The sequence below is a fragment of the Gracilinanus agilis genome, chromosome 2, assembly GCF_016433145.1.
Source record: "Gracilinanus agilis isolate LMUSP501 chromosome 2, AgileGrace, whole genome shotgun sequence".
NCBI classification, from domain to species: Eukaryota; Metazoa; Chordata; class Mammalia; order Didelphimorphia; family Didelphidae; genus Gracilinanus; species Gracilinanus agilis.
In genome coordinates, this window is record NC_058131.1 from 648,357,368 (window position 1) to 648,375,736 (window position 18,369).

The 18,369-nt window shown below is 44.5% G+C and overlaps 2 protein-coding genes across 6 annotated transcripts in view; one reads left to right on the forward strand and one right to left on the reverse strand.

The window, feature by feature from the left end:
* Positions 1-5,606, forward strand: part of HOGA1 (4-hydroxy-2-oxoglutarate aldolase 1) — a 40,194-nt gene extending 34,588 nt beyond the window's left edge. Inside the window, exons 5-7 of one of the 2 annotated variants that reach the window (XM_044665738.1) lie at positions 204-300; positions 2,352-2,485; positions 5,204-5,606. In XM_044665738.1, the coding sequence (XP_044521673.1) occupies positions 204-300; positions 2,352-2,485; positions 5,204-5,353 (381 nt within the window). In that variant the 3' untranslated portion in view covers positions 5,354-5,606. The remainder of the gene's footprint in view (positions 1-203; positions 301-2,351; positions 2,486-5,203) is intronic. The other variant, XM_044665739.1, reaches the window with a different exon arrangement.
* A 755-nt stretch (positions 5,607-6,361) lies between these two features.
* MORN4 (MORN repeat containing 4) lies at positions 6,362-18,069 on the reverse strand. Of its 4 annotated transcripts, XM_044665742.1 has the most exons (6): positions 17,994-18,069; positions 12,907-13,073; positions 10,029-10,167; positions 8,827-8,941; positions 8,291-8,400; positions 6,362-7,994 (listed from the first exon to the last, which is right to left on the reverse strand). In XM_044665742.1, the coding sequence occupies exons 3-6, from the start codon at positions 10,093-10,095 to the stop codon at positions 7,846-7,848; spliced, it is 441 nt and encodes a 146-aa protein (XP_044521677.1). In that variant the 5' UTR covers positions 10,096-10,167; positions 12,907-13,073; positions 17,994-18,069; the 3' UTR covers positions 6,362-7,845. The 4 variants fall into 4 exon arrangements, with proteins under 4 accessions (XP_044521677.1, XP_044521676.1, XP_044521675.1 ...); XM_044665741.1 differs by lacking the exon at positions 17,994-18,069 and having other exon boundaries at positions 12,907-13,457; XM_044665743.1 differs by lacking the exons at positions 12,907-13,073; positions 17,994-18,069 and having other exon boundaries at positions 6,365-7,787; positions 7,947-7,994; positions 10,029-10,920.
* Positions 18,070-18,369: the final 300 nt, after the last annotated feature.

An 18,369-nucleotide genomic window follows, 5' to 3' on the forward strand; every position in this document is an offset into this window, starting at 1 on the left:
CTCTGACACACTCTCTCTCTCTCTCTCTCTCTCTCTCTCTCTCTCTCTCTCTCTCTCTCTCTCTCTCTCTCTCCCCCTTTTCTAAGCTCTTGTGTTTTTCTTTAGTCTTTAGGAGATGATGGCTGCCTAGCCCTAGCTGTAGCCCTAGCCCTGTGTCCAGAGCTTTTCTAGCCTCTGATCTGATGTTGTATCTAATATTGCAGGTGACCCGAATGGGCTTGATCATTCACAAAACCAAGAAGCAGGATTTTCAGGTGTTGGCAGGATCTGCTGGCTTCCTGATGGCCAGTTATGCCATAGGTGGGTTCAGCTCTTCCAGATTATGGAATTTCCACTTTGATATTTCAGAACATACTTGGAGTCTACACAAAGAATACAAGAAGGAAACAAGCATTTATTAAGCACTTACTGTGTATGCCAGGCACTGTGCTAAATGATTAATAACTATTTTTTCATTTTACATTCATAAGAACATTTAACAGTTGAGGAAATTGAGGAAGACAGGTAAAATGTTTTTGTTCAGTCACCCAACCTAGTGTCTGAGGCTAGATTGGAACTCAGATCTTCCTCACTCTGTGTTCTAGCACTTCCTGTGCCACCTAGCTACTTTTAGGGGGAAAAGGTCGGAAAAGAGGCAACTAGAAATCATTGAAGGTGATCGAATGTGGGGGGGAGCAGGTCTGAAAAAGGAGCAGAAAGGGTAGAGATGGAGTAGCCAACCTAGTCACTCTGAAACCTCAGAAATGCTGCCAGGAGGTTGGCCTTTGTGAACATTTGGCAGCTAATTTTGTTTGGCTGCTTGCACTCTGGGGCAAAGAATCTCGTGTGTTGTGGGGACACCTGGGTCCTGTTCTAATGTCCCAGGCTCCCTGTTTTGATACAGATTTAGCTCTTCTAATCTCACCTTGTAAATCATTCACATTGGACTGTAGCCCTGGGTCTCTCCCCTCCAGGTCACCTTCTTCTCCCAATCTCTGTGTGCAGAATGACATAGCCAATAGAATACAGAGCTAGTTGGATTGACCTCCATCTTGAATGCAAAGGAATTTTTGATTTCTTGCTCTGTTTGTGTAACCTTGCTGGAGGCCAGAGCTCCCCCCCACCCAAATAGTCAGACAAATAAGTTGTTGACTGGATTTGGAATGAAGATCTCTGTTCAAACACTCCTACCTCTAACACTGATTTGCTCCAGTTCACAAGTGTTAAGAGTATGGGATGGATGGATGGATCCCATGGTATATACACTGCACTTCCACTACCAGGGTGACCCTGGGTGAGTGACAGAGGCACAAGTGGAGGATGATGTGTCCCTCTCCAACCACAATGGCCCAAGGCTTTAGATTCCAAGGACTCACAGAAAGAATTATCTGGTTACTAACCCTTAAAGGACCCTAGATCTCTCTGGACTGGGTCACAATTGGGCAATCCTCTTCCCAGTCCCTAAAGAAAAGGAGAACGCAGAGGGAGGTTGGACTAGATGATTTCTAAGCCCACTCCGGTTCTCAAAAAGTAGCTCCAGGCCTCGTTCCCAGATACTTCACTTCTAAGTCTATTTCTTCTAGGCCTAGATCCCGTTTCTGCCCATGCCTCAGTCACTTCTCCAAAGCAGATTAGATTCTTATAGGAACTAAAGTGATAAAGGAGCCAAGTTCCTTCCCGGCTGCAGATTTGGGACTCCTGGGGTAGGGGTGATAAAAAAGGAATCTTAGCTGGCAGATGAGACTTGATCCATCTGAATCCTCCTTCCCAACCCTCACTGGGTCCAGAGAGGGAAAGGGACTTCTGACCAGTCATCATCACAGCTCCAATTTCTTACCTCCCACCAAACTCCTGCAAACAGCATTTGGCACTTTGGAATCTGTTTCCCTCAACCAGGACAGCTTTTCTCCTGGGTAATCTATATTCTGTGGTCACAGAGTTCCAACTTCTCATGTGCTCAATGATCCATGCCAGGATGACTCTGTTTCCTTATGGTGAATATTTGTGTTGGGTACGTGGCTGACTTGAGTCCCAAGACAGGGCCCCTTGAACCCCTACAGACTGTTTGGCTGCCATGTGGTTTAGGGACAAGATCACTGGGAGTTTGGAGATCGGGGTTCTAGTCTTCGCTCTGTTACCCACTGTGTGCTCTTCAGGATTCAGTTTTCTCTTCTGTAAAATGAGATTGTATTAGAAGATGATTTCTAAGGTCCCTTCCAGATCTGAAGTGCTGGGATTCTAAATGTCCGAGGAGAAAGAAAGGTCCCCTTTCAGGATCCAGGGATTCTCTAGGCTGTGGGTATGTGTGGTGGAGGGTGGGGGAGTGTGCCGGCTGTGGTTATACTTTGTTTTGTCTCTGGGTCTGGCGGCAGGAGCTGTTGGGGGTGTCTGTGCCTTGGCCAATGTCCTGGGAGCACAGGTATGCCAGCTGGAACGCCTCTGCCTCACTGGGCAGTGGGAAGATGCCCAGGCTTTGCAGCATCGCCTCATCGAACCCAATACTGCGGTGAGCTCCTTGTAAAGGGGTCCTTCTCCTTTCTGCCTGTCCATGGCTGTTCCTGGCCTCTGGATGTAAAAGAAGGCAGGAACTTAAATAGTTTCCCACTTGATCCTTTTATTTTCAGATAGAGCCCCCCAAGGATGGCATCCCAACTCTGAGATCAGATTGTATTGAGAGTAGCTGAGACCACAGCCCAGGCTTCAGACAGGTGGCCCTGGAATGCCTGTGCCTATGTCCAGGGCTGACATAGGAGAGAAGGGAATCTTTGGGTATTGGCAGTGCCAGAACACCCAGAATTAGTATGGCAGGGAAGGAGAGGTTCTTTCCTTCCTAATAATGGCACACAGAGAAGCAACCTCCATTGTCATGCCTCTCTCCCATCATGCACTTCTTTATTATACAGTCCTTTAATAAGCTTAGATATAGATGTTTAGTCCAGATAGTGAATAAATTGTGGTGCTTTGTGGTAATCTTCTGGAGGACCAGGTCCAAAATATAGAGCTGGGGTATGATTAGAAATAGCATTAAGGGAGCAGCTACAGGGCTCAGTGGACTGAGAGCCAGACCTCAAGAAAGGAGGTTCAAATCTGGCCTCAGACACTTTCCAACTGTGTGACCCTGGGCAAGTCACTTAACCCCTATTGTCTAGCCCTTACTACTCTTCTGCCTCGGAACCAATATATAGTATTGATTCTAAGACAGAAGGTAAGGATTAAAAAAGAAAGAGAAAAGAAAGGAAAAGAAAAGAAATAGCATTAAGATGTTCTCCACAGGTTCCCTCGAGTTATTTCCCTCTGTACGCCCCTTCCTTTGGATTATTTATGGATCTGCAGAATGGCTGGGCCCGGTTTCCTTTGCTTTTTGCCCCTTTCACACAAAGAAGGACAAGAACCCAGATTCAAGAAAGTAACAGCTGTGGAGATTAGTGTGGGACTCCCAGCACACAGAACTTCCTGGGGGCTATAAATAGGATCCAACGGTTTGTAAGATGAAGCCCCTCCAGCTGAGCCCCATAAGGGTACATGCTGCTCCTGCATGTTAGACATTCCTCCTTGAGGCCGGGCTACCTGCTCCTGTAGCCTGCCCCTCCCGTCCCCCAAACATCCCTTCTGTGGAAGGCATGAATCGGGTTTTCATCTGCATTCCGACTCCCACGGTTCTCTCTCTGGAGATGGAGAGCATTCTTTGTTATGGATCCCTTAGAATTGTCCTGGGTCTTTGTATTGCTACTTTGCGGAAGAAGAAAGGACACGCTAGGACTGGTAGAGATGGGCAAACAGACACCACCAACCCCAGAAGCGGCCCTCAGTCAGACCTAAAACAGGGCCGACAAGGAAAAGGAGTCACGTGTCTCCGAGGGCCGTTATTAGGAAGGGAAGAGCCATCCCGGTTCTGGGCGTGCTGGCTGGCACTGCCAACCCCCAGCCTCCTGCCCGCCAGGAGATTCCCTTCTCTGCTATGTCAGCCCTGGACATAGGCACAGGAATTCCAGGGCCACCTGCCTGAAGCCTGGCCTGTGGTCTCAGCTACCCTAACTGCAGTTTGATCTCAGCACATTGCCCTGCCCCATCGTACACAATGTCCTCCCTTCCTTCCCAGCCCCTAGGACTTGTGCCCTACAGCTATATTTAGGAGTTTCCATGGCCTTCACTCCCCAAGCATCTAACCTGCGCTCTTCCCAAGTCCCCCAAGGGCTCTACAAGAGGCAGTCAAGGGTTCTCCAGTGACAGACTTTCTACCCTTGGCCTCTCTCCCTCCTCCTCACCTCCTAAGTCTCTCATCCTGCCCCAGAAAGGGAGTAAAGGGCAGACCTTGGCCTGGAGAAACCTAGACTTGGGGTGGGAGCCTCCAGTGGGGTGAAGGAAGGCTGTCCTCTGGCAGAATCTTCCTCCTGACACAAAAGGCTTTGTTTGCTTTTGAAGCTCTTACAGAAACCGTTTCCTTTGTGCTGTGAGCAACACTAGGGATTTGATTGTAGGTGCCCGTGGGGAGAATCTGGAGGGGCTGGGGGTGAGGAGGAAAAAGGGAAGCTGGGTCTTGGGATTGTCAAAGGAGGAAACATGGTGCGGGTGAGTTACCACCTTGATTCTACCCCTGGCTCTAACTCAGAGGCTCCTCTCCTCTCCTTCCACTGCGCTCCCTTGACTACTGTCTGTGTTCCAGGCCCCAGCAGGGAAGGGAGACTCCCATGCTGGGACCTCCAGGCCCAATTTAAGAATTCAGTTGCTTTCCCCAAGGGGAGATGCTCTCCTTGCTTGTCCCCCTTCTCTCTTAGCTGGATTTTGGTTCATTCTAGAATAAGGCATTGAGAAACAGCCAGTAAGGGAGCAGAAACCTGGGCTCAGACTGAGGGGGAGCCCAGCAGGTTCACTCCTGCTTGTCACTAGTAAGTACTGCGAGACCTTGATTTCCTTGGGCCTGATTGGTCCCCGAGATGGAAAGGGGTTGGATCAAAGGATTTCTAGTCCCTTCTAGATTTAGAAACGTGAAAAAACTCTCTAGCCTTCGCTGTTTGCCAGACCTTACAGCCCTTTACTCCAGTCTTCCTCCCTTCAAATGACCAGGTGTTGCTCAGTTCCTGAAGTTTGGGGCCCAGAATTCCCATTGGTCTGAGAGGCCCAGTTTTTATTCTTCCCTTAGGAGAGAAAGTGGGAACCCCCCATTTGAGGAGTCTTTGTGTGGGCCTAGGATAAACTGGAAAGCACCTCTGCCATTTTCTCTCAGGTAACCCGGCGCTTTGGGATCCCGGGGCTAAAGAAAGCCATGAACTGGTTTGGCTACTATGGAGGTCCCTGTCGTGCCCCACTGAGTGAGCTAAGCCCAGCTGAAGAGGAGATGCTGCGCCTGGACTTTACTAACAATGGCTGGCTGTGAAAGGCTGGGAGGAGGGCAAGGCTGTCCCCAGCCAGGCCTCCACCTCCTACACCCAGTGGAGTAGAGGGGGAGATAGGATGCTGTTGCCCTTTACCCACTCCCATTCTCCAGGCCCTCAGGATATGACTCAACTTTTCACAACCTGTTTTCCCATCTGTGAAATGGGGACAAAAACACCTACCTCACAGGGTTGTTGTGAGGATCAGAAGAGATAATGTATATAAAGCAGCTTCACCAACCTTAAAACACCATATAAACATGGGCTGTCATTATTTCTCCAGGTCCTTCCTCCTCCACCAGACAGCACTGGCCGGGGCAAGTGGGAGCCCTAGGACCACTTCATCCCCCAGTTAGGAAAGGTGCCTTGGCCTGTGCCCCAGCCCAGGATCCAGAAGGGAGGGCATTCCTCAAATCATATTCTGAGCTGGCATCGCAATGAGAATGTCTGAGGGGATGAAATAGGGGCTGCTCAGACTTGGGGAGATAAACCTGTGCTCCAGGCTTGGTCTAGGGGCAGAAGCATGGGGAGGCTTCTAATCCTGAGGGAAGAAAACAGTGTGAACAGGCCAAAAGAAATGTGACAAGGGCAAGGCTGAAGCTTTCAGCACGGTGCCCGGCACTTAACAGTGCCTCTTCCCTCCCCCCGGAAGCATGCATCCATCTATTCTACCCACTTTCTGCACTGGGCAGGCGGGATGAGGGGGTGATCTCAGGGTGCTGTCCAGGGCCCCGTCTGCCCTGTCAATTGCAAGCGTTCGGCACCACCTAGTGGACACACAGTACTGAAGCCACCTTGTCAGGAGAGGCGAATCCCAGACCTAGATGTGGCCAGACTTCAGGGTTCTTTGTGTCTGGCGCTGCTTCAGAACCTCAATACTGCCTCCCACCCCCAACCCCGAGACACACTGTACAAAGACTGATAAACCACAGAGATGGTAAAAGCCACGCTAATCGGGACCTGACCTGTCTCCATCCCTATCAGTGTCCTTCCTGGGTACTGAGGCCTTTCCCCAGCTTAGCCCCCATGCCAGTTTTTGAGGTCCACTCTGTCTCTGCACCTAAAAGAGGCCCCAATGATGGCACGAAGGAGAACAACATAAATAGTCCCAAGGCTAGGTGAGAGGGTCAGCGGGAAGCACAAAGTAAGCTGGAAGGAACTAGGCCGAGAGGCTCACTAAGGGGTACCTTGAATCTCAACTGATTATTGGCCCTTGGCAACAGCAAAGGGGATCATATTGATCCAGACCTAGCTACAAAGAATAAGAAAAACTGCAAGAGAACCAAGTCCTAGCAGCTTTGGAGATGAGTGGATTCCTTATAAACACTTTATTTCAACAGTACAGTCCAGAGACAAGAGAGGCACACAGCTAGTATTTCCACCAAAATCAGCTGCAGAGGAAACATTCGACGTGAGAATAATGGGGAGTGGTGCGGCCGGGTCCGAAGGGAAGTCTCTGGATGAGTTCGGTGGGATGCTGATGAGGAGTTACTGCCTCCAGGCTGGTGGGGAGTTATGATGACCTGGATGCAGGCCACCCAACAGGTCTTAGTTCAATGAATTTACGACTGATCCCCCTTTGTCTAAATTGCAGGGAGTTGGTAGTGGTCTGGCCAGGTGGTCCCCAAGGAAGAGCTAGTTCCTCTTACCTTGAGGAAGCCTAGGTCAATCCTGGCCTTCTCACATTGTTAGTAGGGCCCCCGGAAGCCCCAGTCCTCTGCTCTACATGTAAGTTTTACAATTACAGTTTGGTACCACTTCTTACCTAGATCGGAACAGCAACAAAGGTACATAAAGATGAGATACAAAAACAAAGTCCTTTTGTTTTTACACTGTTAAGTCAAGGACAAATGAAGGAGTCCCGTCTAGACCCATTGCAGCACCCAAAGACTGAGAAAGAGGAGTTCAACATCAGCCTGGCCAGTTCATGTGACAGACCTGGAGCCCTAATTCCAAACAAGAATGAAATAAGAAGGTAACGTAAGAAAGTCTCCAACCTGGTCTTTTAAATGCCTGCTGCATGCCTTCTTTCTTTCTGGCTCCCTCCCCCAGGAAGTCCAAGGCATGGACCTCAGCTGAGGGTTGGCTATTTAATCACCTCCCCCAAATGGAGGTGGGGCACCAGGTATATAGTCCAGGGGACCACGGACCCAGGATGGAGCAGAAGGCAGCAAGGCTGGGGATGGTGCAGGGATTTAGGGATGGAGAGTCTCAGGGCTGGAAAAAGGCAGCTCGTTTGAGCAGCAGCAAACAAGGGGCAGGGCCAAGGCAAAATCTGAAATCAGCTGCTCCCTGGTCAAGTCAGAGCTGCAGGAAGGCTTGTAAGTAGTTCCACTCCACAATCTAACTCTTGATTGACAGGCAAAGGGATGTGTCAGAAGGCAACTGTTTGGTGTTCATAACTCAAAGAATCTTGGGTCTGGTTTGTTCCTTCACCTGCAATGAATGAACAGAGGTGGCCAATCACTCCTCTCGACAGAGCCATGATACCCTGTCAAGCTGGGAGGTTCCGGGCAGACTCTGAGGCCCTCTGTGCCCGCTGGATCACTGCAGGGCACTTTTCTCGTCTTAGCAACTTGTTATTCTCAAACAGACCTTCATTTCGAGGTACTCCATGAGAACCATCAGGAAAAGTCAGCAGGCCTGTGGGTTGGGATAAAAGAGGAAAAATAATTAGGTATCATTATAGGAAACTACTCAAAGGTCTCAGTTCAAATCCAAATCAGAGAAGTTGAAAAATACTTTACAGGCCTCTAAGAGATTGCTCTCTTCATCCTGAGGAGGATCATGGAAGGAACAGATGGTGCTCTTAGGCATCAATAAGTAAAAAGGGAGAGGTCACACTCAACAGATAGCCTCCCACATGCTTGGAACCAAGGGAAGAGACCATCCCTGTCTAGATGAAATGAAAGAACAATCCCCCACTGGTGGGGACTTACCAAAGCCATCTACTCTGCCACTCTTGAATTCTCCCTCAAAGGTCATGTTGTCATGGCGAATGAAAACTCCTACGCCATTGAACTTTCCTTGGGCAAACTCCCCCTCATATCTGCAGGGAGAGGCACCAAGATATCAGCCATTTGGGGAAAGACTCCAAACTGAAGCTGAGTTAATATATAGCCCACCTGAAGCAAAGATGATTCCACCTGTCTCCAAATTCTACTTATACTCAACCTGAGTTAGTGACTGTGACATAGCTCAGGAAGGGAAAGACGGGAATAGAAGAGGAAGATGCGGGATAAAGAGTGATGAAGAGAAAGAGTGAAAAGGTCACTTCCCTCCTGGCCATTTCAGAAAAGCTTCAAGATCTTGAAATATTTAAGACTGATCAAGAGAGCTGCATATACTGTTTGCTGGCAGGTTCTGCAAAGGAGCTGGGACTGGTTCAGAATTAGCAAACTGTTTATCAGTATCCCATTTGTAGACTGGAGCCTCCCCAGTCCAATGCTGAGAGAAGAGAGGACCAAGTACCCACCTTGAGCCATCTGAGAAAGTCAGCACCCCGAAGCCATTAAAGAGCCCATTCTCAAAATGACCCAGGTAGGTGCCACCATCTGCAAACATCAGTTGACCAATGCCGTGCCTGCGGCCTAAGCAAAGAAAAGGACAGGTGTCAGGCTGCAATGGGGCAGCTCCTGGGTACCTTCTCAATCACCTATCATCCCTTCCCTTATAGATCACTGACTCAAAGAGGAAAGAGTTATCCTAAAAAATAAAGAGAGAAATTAGTGACATTAGTGAGGCTTAGCATTCTGGTGCTGAAAAATCTTAGCAATAGGACTTCCTGGGACTTCCCCTCTATTTACAACCAACTGGTTTTGTGTCTTTTAAAATGTAAAAGTGACAAGAAAAATGTAGAAAGGGCATCCCACTGAAAACTTCCCCCTCAGCAGGAGAAAGATGCAGGACAAAAAAGATGGACTCTTACAGCACTGGCTGAGCTTTTATAACTTCAAAAGTGCTAGATTTGCTCACTGAATTGGCCAGGAAAAAAAGCAAAATGCTGGCTGAGCAATAATGCTCTTGAAACAATGCAGAATGGAGTTTATTTTGGGGACCAAGAAACTGTCATTTCCTAGGTCTACCCAGGAGTTAACATATCAGTTCTTGGAGGGCATGAAGAGGAGCAGAAGGACGTTGGGAAAGAAGGATAAAGGCTTGGAATGAGATGAGTAAAGGTGACATCACTCCTCCAGGTCACATACATAATCAAGCTTCCATAATGGAAAGTATCACTTGAAGTAACATGAATCTATCCTAGCCTGCCACAATAGGAATGAGGCCAAATAAGGATGAAAATATAATCTATTCTTCTAGTTGTATGCTACCAGGACAATTAAGGTTGAATCCAGGCTAACCCGAATTCTTGTACTTTATAAGTACTTAGTTTTGTTTTACTCATATAGATACATAGATAACCATTAACATTAATTTCTTAAATTACCTAAGCAACATCATTGAAGGATGTTAAATTAACCTAAATTTTGGGAAGAGGGTGGGTCTGGGTTGATGAGGGGAGACTAACATTACATGTTTCCTTTTTTAATCATACAGATAAAGTGCAAGGGAAATATGCTAGGGAAAATGGACGTTGATCCCCCAAAGTTGATTAAAATATTCTAAAATATTCCCTTCAACCAGAAAGAGAGATCTTGAGATCTCCAGTACCCTTCTCACCCTCCTTCCATTCGCCACGATATTCCTCCCCGCTGGAATAGGTGAAGGAGCCTTTTGTCAGGGTCATGGTCACAGTCCTCAGAGGAGCAGGCTAGCAACAACAGGAAACAGGTAGATGCTAGCTATTGTCATAGGACGGCTAAAGAAAAAGAAAACAGCTTTACAAACATGTTTGAAAAAGCTTATCAGACCACCAAAATCTTTACAAATTCAAATGGATTCTGTGAAAAATGTCCTTTTCCCCAACCATGACTATCCCCCTTACTCTCACTTGCTAGCCAAATACCTTCTACCTTCACCTTATTTTAAAAATTTGAGCCACATTCTGATTTTCAAGATTCCAAACCAATAAAATGAAGGTCTATTCTGTGCTGACTAAGCATAAAAGACTGCCCTCAAAGAGCTTACGATTTATTAGCTGATTTAAGACTAATGCAAAATAAAATAATAATGAATAACGTAAGATACAATAAAGTCTAAAATTGTGTGGTCCAACCATAAACATTGAAAATGTTCTAAAGAAAAAGAATAATGAAGGCTGGAGTGAGTGTAAAATTTCTTGAAAGTCAGGATAGGGGTGGAGAAAATTTACTATCACAGAGAACTGAAACACTAAATGCCCTAATTCTTCTATGACAGTTCATTATTGAGATTTTTGACATCTTAAAATTAGGAGATAATTCAACAAAATTCAGTGATTTTGCCCACAACATGAAAAATACTATATTAGGCACCAAACACAAAGGGGAGCCTAGAGTGAGGGAAGCTGGCTAGGAAACTACTGAGGTAAGAAAACTGACCCTTGACAGAGCTGGTGCATGGCATACAGGTTTTTTGTTTTGTTTTTTTTTTTTTAAACCCTTGTACTTCGGTGTATTGTCTCATAGGTGGAAGATTGGTAAGGGTGGGCCATGGGGGTCAAGTGACTTGTCCAGGGTCACACAGCTGGGAAGTGGCTGAGGCCGGGTTTGAACCTAGGACCTCCTGTCTCTAGGCCTGACTCTCACTCCACTGAGCTACCCAGCTGCCCCCCACAGGTGCTTTTATGTATGCACATGCACATGTGTGAGAGAGAAAGAATAGTAAGTCCAAGGAGTCATTAGAATCAAAAAGCTGGAAGGGATCTCAGGTGTTACCTAATCAAAATGAAACCTTAACAGAAATCCTTTCTAGAACATCCTTGACAGGTGGTGACTCAGCTTCCTCTCAAAGACCTTCAATATTAGGATATTAATTACCTCTGGAGGCAGTCCATTCTACTCTTTATTTTTTCTTAAACCTTTATTTTCTTAGAATTGATATGGTCAGTTCAAAGGCAGAAGAGCAGTAAGGGCTAAGCAATGGAGGTTAAGTGACTTGCCCAGAATCATGTAGCTGGGAAGTGTCTGAGACCACATTTGAACCCAGGGCCTCCCATCTCCAGGTCTGGCTCTTGATCCTAGATGATGCCTTCTATGATTTGGGGAAGGAAGAAAGTGGCTGAAACATTTATAAATAAATTCTATTAAATAAACAGACTGACAAAACAAAAACAAAAACAAAAAAAAACCACCTAGCTGCCCCTCATTCCACTGTTAGAAAGCTTTCATCATTCGAAAATTTTCCTTATAATGAAATGTGCTTCCTCTCTGCAACTTCCACCATGCTGCCTAGTTTCACCTTCTAAAAGCAAAGAGAACAAGTCTAATCCCTCTATCTCAGGACTGTTCTTGCCCATGCTCACATGGTTTGTGTCAGAAGTAGAATTTGAACACAAGGCATTTCTGATATGACATACAACACCCTTTCCAGACTGCCATACTGCTTCTGTAACAACATATCACACCTCTTACTTATTTGGAATTGTGGTCTCCCAAATCTCACTTGGGCCTTTTTCATATGAATTATTTGGCCATATCTCACCCATCCTATACTTTTGTGGTTGATCTCTCCCCTACTTTCCCCAGTAAAAGAACTTTATATTTACCCTTTCAGGTTTCATCTAAATAGTTTTGCCTCTTCATTCTAGTCTGTTGAAATCTGTCATTTTATCTATTTAGTAAGCCTTCATCCAAAGAACTGATTAAAATGAACAGAATCAGGCTAAGGGGGTTCTACCAGAGCCCTCCCTCTAGTATGACATGGTTCCATTAATTATCACTCTTTAATACTGACCATCCAATTCCAGCTTCTCCATCCTGACCACAATGATACCATGAGAACTCTGCCAAAGGCCTTTCTGAAACCTGAGGAGGCTAAGTGTGAGTTTCCATGGTTCTATAATTCAGTCAAAAAGATAGGCTGGCCTAACTTGTTCATGATGAACTCCTGCTGGTTCACGACGGCCACTTTATAACAGGATATTCTAAGTACACCCTAACATGGGCTAATTTCTCCATTCCCTACCTGCCTCTAATATCCAAATGACCTATTTTTCTCCAAACAAATGCAGAGCCTGATGCCTAGCATGAATTCTCATCCATCAGTGTTCCAGACCCTTAGGTCTGGTTTCAGACTCACAATCCCCTTATCTTAGCAACTTAGCATCAGACTATGTCTGGGTCCTGGTCAACATGACTCTGTTGCAAATACAACATTAATGAGAGGGAGGGGAATGGTTTTCCATCAGAACTCTAGGGAATAACTCTTTCCAGTTCAGATAGTCATTTTGATAAATAAGGGCTAAGGATGGCTCTTCCCAGATATAACCAAGCCAAAGCATTAAGGCAGTGTTATCTATGACCATTGTTCCACTCATTCAGAATCAGTCAGGATTTATGGAAAGATATAGTCTTGCATATTCTATCACTGAAAAATGTCATTTCAAATGCAAATTTGAAGTTACTATTTTCATGGGAAAGGTTACACTCGAAATTCCTTTATAAGGACTGAAACTAACATTACTGAGGTCTCAAAGATGTGCAAAAATTCCAGGATGTCTTGTGGAAGAAACTAACATGAGATTAGCACCTCCATTGATTCATTTCCCTCTCCTGAGCACTACACAGAAGTTGTAGTCGGAGTTACCAGTTGGTTGGAGGAATTGAACCTCTGTTTCTGAGGAACCTGTTGAATATTGGAAGAAAGGAAATAAGACATTAGCTTTATTAATTAAGAAGGTATTACAATGCTCCCTAGTAACCCTTGATTCAGGAGGTTCTGCCTTGCTACCCTCTTTCATTTGGTTTTAAAGTCTAAGCTACAAATCCCTGTGGTGTTTTTTTGTTTTTTAACCTGGGAAAATGTGGCCAATCTTCCTGGTAGCTGTCTATCTGGTATAGAATTTGTCCCACATACATTCCTAAGAGTACAAGAAGGAATGCTATGGAAAAAAAAAATTGAGATCAATGAATCTCAGCCAATGGTTGTACTTCAGTTGAACTAGCAGTTGCTTGCTACAAATGTCTACATCATATTGCTGCTGTTTGGGGCAATAAAGAGATTTACTGTTTTGGCTTCCATAATTATTCAAACTGATTAATGGACAGTTGTACTGCCAATAGCTCAGAAATGGAGTTTTATCACTGACCCTGGCCACTGAGACAAATTTACTAGTTTAAAAAGATGTAACTTCTGCTAAAGAAGCCTAGGGTTTAATTAGTGTATAACAAAAGATGACAAAGCACAGATTACTTTAGTTAACAATGAACTCAAATCAATATTTGTACCAGTTATTAAAACAACCACTAAAAAAAAGATGCAGGGATTTAAGGTTTAGATGGCCTATTTATAAGTGGAATCCAGCCACACAGGCAAGCTAATTCATGATTCTAAACAGACACCCACCTTTTTTGTACTCTGGATAAATTAATGAATTCTAAAGCTACAAAACATAAGCCAAACGTTTGCCCAAACGGAAATTACTCTTGTCTCAGAGAACAGATGTATTAACATGCTATTCAACCCTCACAATGGAATGAATCATTTTATGGGTACAGGATAACCTGTTCCCAAATAAAGAAGGCTGTTTTATATGAGGCCAGATTCTTCTAAGCTTAAAGAATGTAAGTGTCCACTTTACCTACTTATGTATTTTATATATTTCTAACACATAACATTCCTAAACAATATCACAACTTAAATTTCAACAGAGCTCTCTCTTTTATGAAAAAGGATATTTAGTTTTTAAGAATCCTAAAGAGCAGAATATAAGGATAAGGGCTAGGCTTTGAAATTCAACTTGGATACACTTTGATGGATCTTTGATTCCACTGATATGGGTACTTTCTCCAGTATTATAGAAATAAGCCCATTCACACCATCCTATCCTATCTTGTAAAATCTGGTCCAGATTCCTCTCCTCCCACCCCCCAAAATAAACTCCACAGCAGAATCAAGTCAACAAATTGAGGAGTGGGGAGGGTAAAGGGAAAAGGGGGAAAGATGTCTCTAGATCTTAACATAACATTGTATGGATAGCTACACCACAGAGACTGTGGGCTAATCATTATCAATTCTCCCTAGCTCTTACTACGTATTACCTAATCTTTTTTCCATTCATAAATCTCTTTGATGATATTTTAGTTTACAAGATTTTTCCTGGGCAATTCTTCACTGCTAATATACTAGGGTTAGCTTGCACCTACCAAAAACCTTCTCTGGGTGACCCTTTGAGGACTCTGGTATTTCACAATTCAGTCATACATTATCAGAAAAATGCTGTTAGAAAGCTGGAAAAAAATTTTAGGGAGCTTAGGGTCCCTAAAAGCAAGGCACAATCTTCCAAAGGTAATCCTGTCTGCTTTCCTCCTATTCACTTCTTGGGTCCAGCTTACTATCTGCAATGTTTGTATAAGAGATGGGTACTGATGGACCAGTTTTGTTAACTGTTCATTCTACTGAATATTATAGTCTGAATAATAGAAATTTTTCTTTCACTAGGCTTTTCTCCTGTCGACAATTAGGACAAAAACTTTTGAATGATTATAGCCCTCACTTAGGAGACTCTGCAATATTTTGGGGCTTGATGTAATTAACACAATATTCCATAAACAAATGCATCTGGAGACCCTTAATATCTACAAAAAATCCTTCTTCTACTTGTGCTCTATTATGAACATAATTATCCATGATAATGGCATGCCTGGTAAGCATGTCATCCTATTTTATGACTTATTTGCTATTAAAAAGCAGAGAGTCATTAGAGTTATCTCTGTGTTACATCTTTCAAGTGAGGAAATTGAGGGAATTAGGACAAGAAGTGATTAATTGTGGGAATTGAATGAACTACACCTTGTGGTTTAATTCTGGAGGTAGCTTAGTTCCCTTTTTATTCAGTTATGGGTCTAGTCCAAATTCTGCCTTGTGAGAAAAGTTTATTCAATTGTAGACACTGTAAGAAAATGAAATTGTAAATCTGAACTTAGCCCAAAATGTCTGGGAAACTGTAATGCCTATACTTGTTGTTTAGAGACCATTAATCAAGGACCTAGGTTATACTGACTTAAGAAATGCGGTAAGATCCTAAGATTGAAATAAGGAGTTTTCTCATAATTGTATATCTCAATCAACTCATGTCTTAATAGAAAATTGCCCCTCTAAGGCACATGAATAGGCAGTTTTCAGATAAATAAATCAAAACTAACAATAGGCACATGAAAAAGTGTTATAAATCTCTCATAATTAGAGAAATGCAAATCAATACAACTATGAGGTACCACCTTACACCTACCAGCCTGGCCAATATGGCAGCAAAGGAAAGTGATAAATGTTGGAGAGGATGTGGCAAAATTGGGACACTAATGAACTACTGGTGAGTTGTGGCATGAACTGCTTGATAAATTGATATGCTCAGAAGATCAAGCCTATGTTTCCTTAGTTATTTCATCTTTTGCTTGTTATTCAAGGGATCTTGTATGACTTAGATATATGCTGGGAGACACAGTCTTAGAGAAGAGCTTTTAAGGCAGTATCTTACCGTATTGAATCAAATGCTTTTTTATATTAAAAAACAAAACCAAACAATAAGTACAGTGAGGTTGTGTATCCTCTATACTTTTGAGTTAATTGTATGACTATAAAGAATGTGAAAGTCACCTGTTCCCTTCTGCTACCTTCATCAAGGATGCCTTTGTTGTACTGCCATAAAAATAAAATGGTTGAGAACATAGGTCAACAGGCCAGTATCTACTAATAGTCTTCCCACTGTATGTATTAATATTAGAATCTAACACTTTTTGACATGCCTTTGGTATCCTCTTCTTATTTAGATACCTTGAGAATCAATACCTCAAACTGTTACCTCTAAAGGACCTTCTCTATTACTTGGTCTATTTTGGACACCCCTCTCATCTTTGCTTTTTTGGTGCCTCCTCATTCAGCATATATACAGTAATATATACAGTAATGTCAGAGGCCAAATATTTAGGATTCTAACAGTGTTACTGATGGTAAAAAAAAAAGTTTTTTGTTTTTGCTTTTTAATAAAAATCTTTATTGATACTGCATCTTCAATTACATGACCAGAAGAAGATTGTCTAAGCAGAACCAAATACTTAGACTGGATCATACACTTTCTGACTATTTCTTTCTTTTTTTACACCCTTACCTTCTATCCTAGAATCAGTACTGTGTGTTGGTTCTAAGGCAGAAGAGTGGTAAGGGCTAGGCAATGAGGGTTGAGTGACGTGCCCAGGGTAACACAGCTAGCAAGTGTCTGAGGTCACATTTGAACCCAGGACCTCCTGTTTCTGGGTCTGGCTCTCAATCCACTGGGCTACTTAGCTGCCCACTTTCTGACTACTTCAAATCTCCGTCATCACCATCCTTCCAGTTTCAACTAGACCACAGAAAAGATATATGTGAATTCATGGGAGACACACTCTGACAAAAATCATTATTGTCAGAATGTAAACTGTCATAAAGGAAAAGTTCATATGATCATTGATTTAGAGTTGGAAGGGGCCTAAAAGGTCACCTAGCTCAGCCCCCTCATTTTGCACAAGAGGAAACTGAGGCCTAAAGAGATTGAAGGACTTTATATTTATCTAAGTTCATACAGGTCAGTGATGACAAAACTTTTGGAGATGAGTGCCACCCCACACCCTTACCCCAAACAGGGGAGGGAGAAAGAGAGGGGAGTGGCCCTGGTGATCCCCTTAGAAGAAGGAGTAAGTGTTTCCATTGGGCTGCTGGGCAGAGAGGTAGTAGAGAAGGGTAAGAGAGCAGATCCAAAGAAGTCCCTCTGCCTTTCTAGTATCTAACTCTGGCAGGCTACAGCTTGTGTGCCCACAGAGAGGTCTCTGTGTGCCAAAATGGCATGCTTGCCATAGGTTTGCCAGCATAGATATATATAGTCAAATAAAAGACCTGGCTAGGATTTGAATCTGAATACACTGACTCCAAATCCAGTGGTGTCTGTGGGTGTCAAGTGCTCACAGAATAAATTTAATATGACCAAGCAATTTATTCTAAATATTTAAGCAGAAAACAACAAACAAAATGGAAATGACATTCTCATTACCGTCCAAGGGTCCCAGTTAGGAAGCTTGGGAGGCAGGTCAGGATAAAGGAGAACACAAAAAAAACTCCTGGGATTGGAATGTTGTTGTTGAATTTTTTGTGGTAAGACTGATGGTTGGCTAGCAGCAAAGAAGCCAGAGAAAATATGAGCGCGTTGTTTGAGAAAGACCCTTAAACCTCTCTGAACCCCGGCTTCCAAATAGGCAAAATGGGGAGATTTTACCTGCCTAGGAATGTCGTGAGGATGCATGGAGGGCGTTCTGCACTCCTAGGGACGCCATACGAACAAACATTGCAGGAAATCTTATTTGTTATTGTTACCGTCATTCAGCTCATTAGGGCAAGGAGATTCCGCCCAACAGCTCAAGGAGATTGCTCCCAACATCAGTGTCCCGGAGGCCAGGCCTGGCTCGGAGGGCGGACAAGCAGAGCATCCTCGCGCCCTCTCCGTCCCTAGCCATTGCCACGGCCACACCCACCACCACTCCAACCTGTGGGCCCTCCCCACATTTTTCCCTCGCTGACCTGGGCTCCCTCCGAGACCCCGAGTCCCCGTTGCCGCGGACCCGACTCTGTCTAACCAGATAATGATGCAGCCGCCGCCACCGCCGCCGCCACCGCCGGCCGCTCCAACGCCTCCAGCGGACCCATTAGCTGCCCCGCCTCTTGGGGACCGCGGCACAACGCAGAGTCCCCGTCGCCCATTGGTTGTTACCTGGGCAACCGGCAGCAACGCCACTTCCCATTGGTCGTTCTCTCGTCACCTGCGCCATCTTTGTGCGGGGCGATTAGTGTAACGAAAGGATACGTCGTTAAAGAATGTGGGCTGGAGTATGGGAGTTCCAGGTCAGGTTGTGCCTGGCCATCCCACGCCCTCTGCGAGTACTAGTAACCCGTGGGT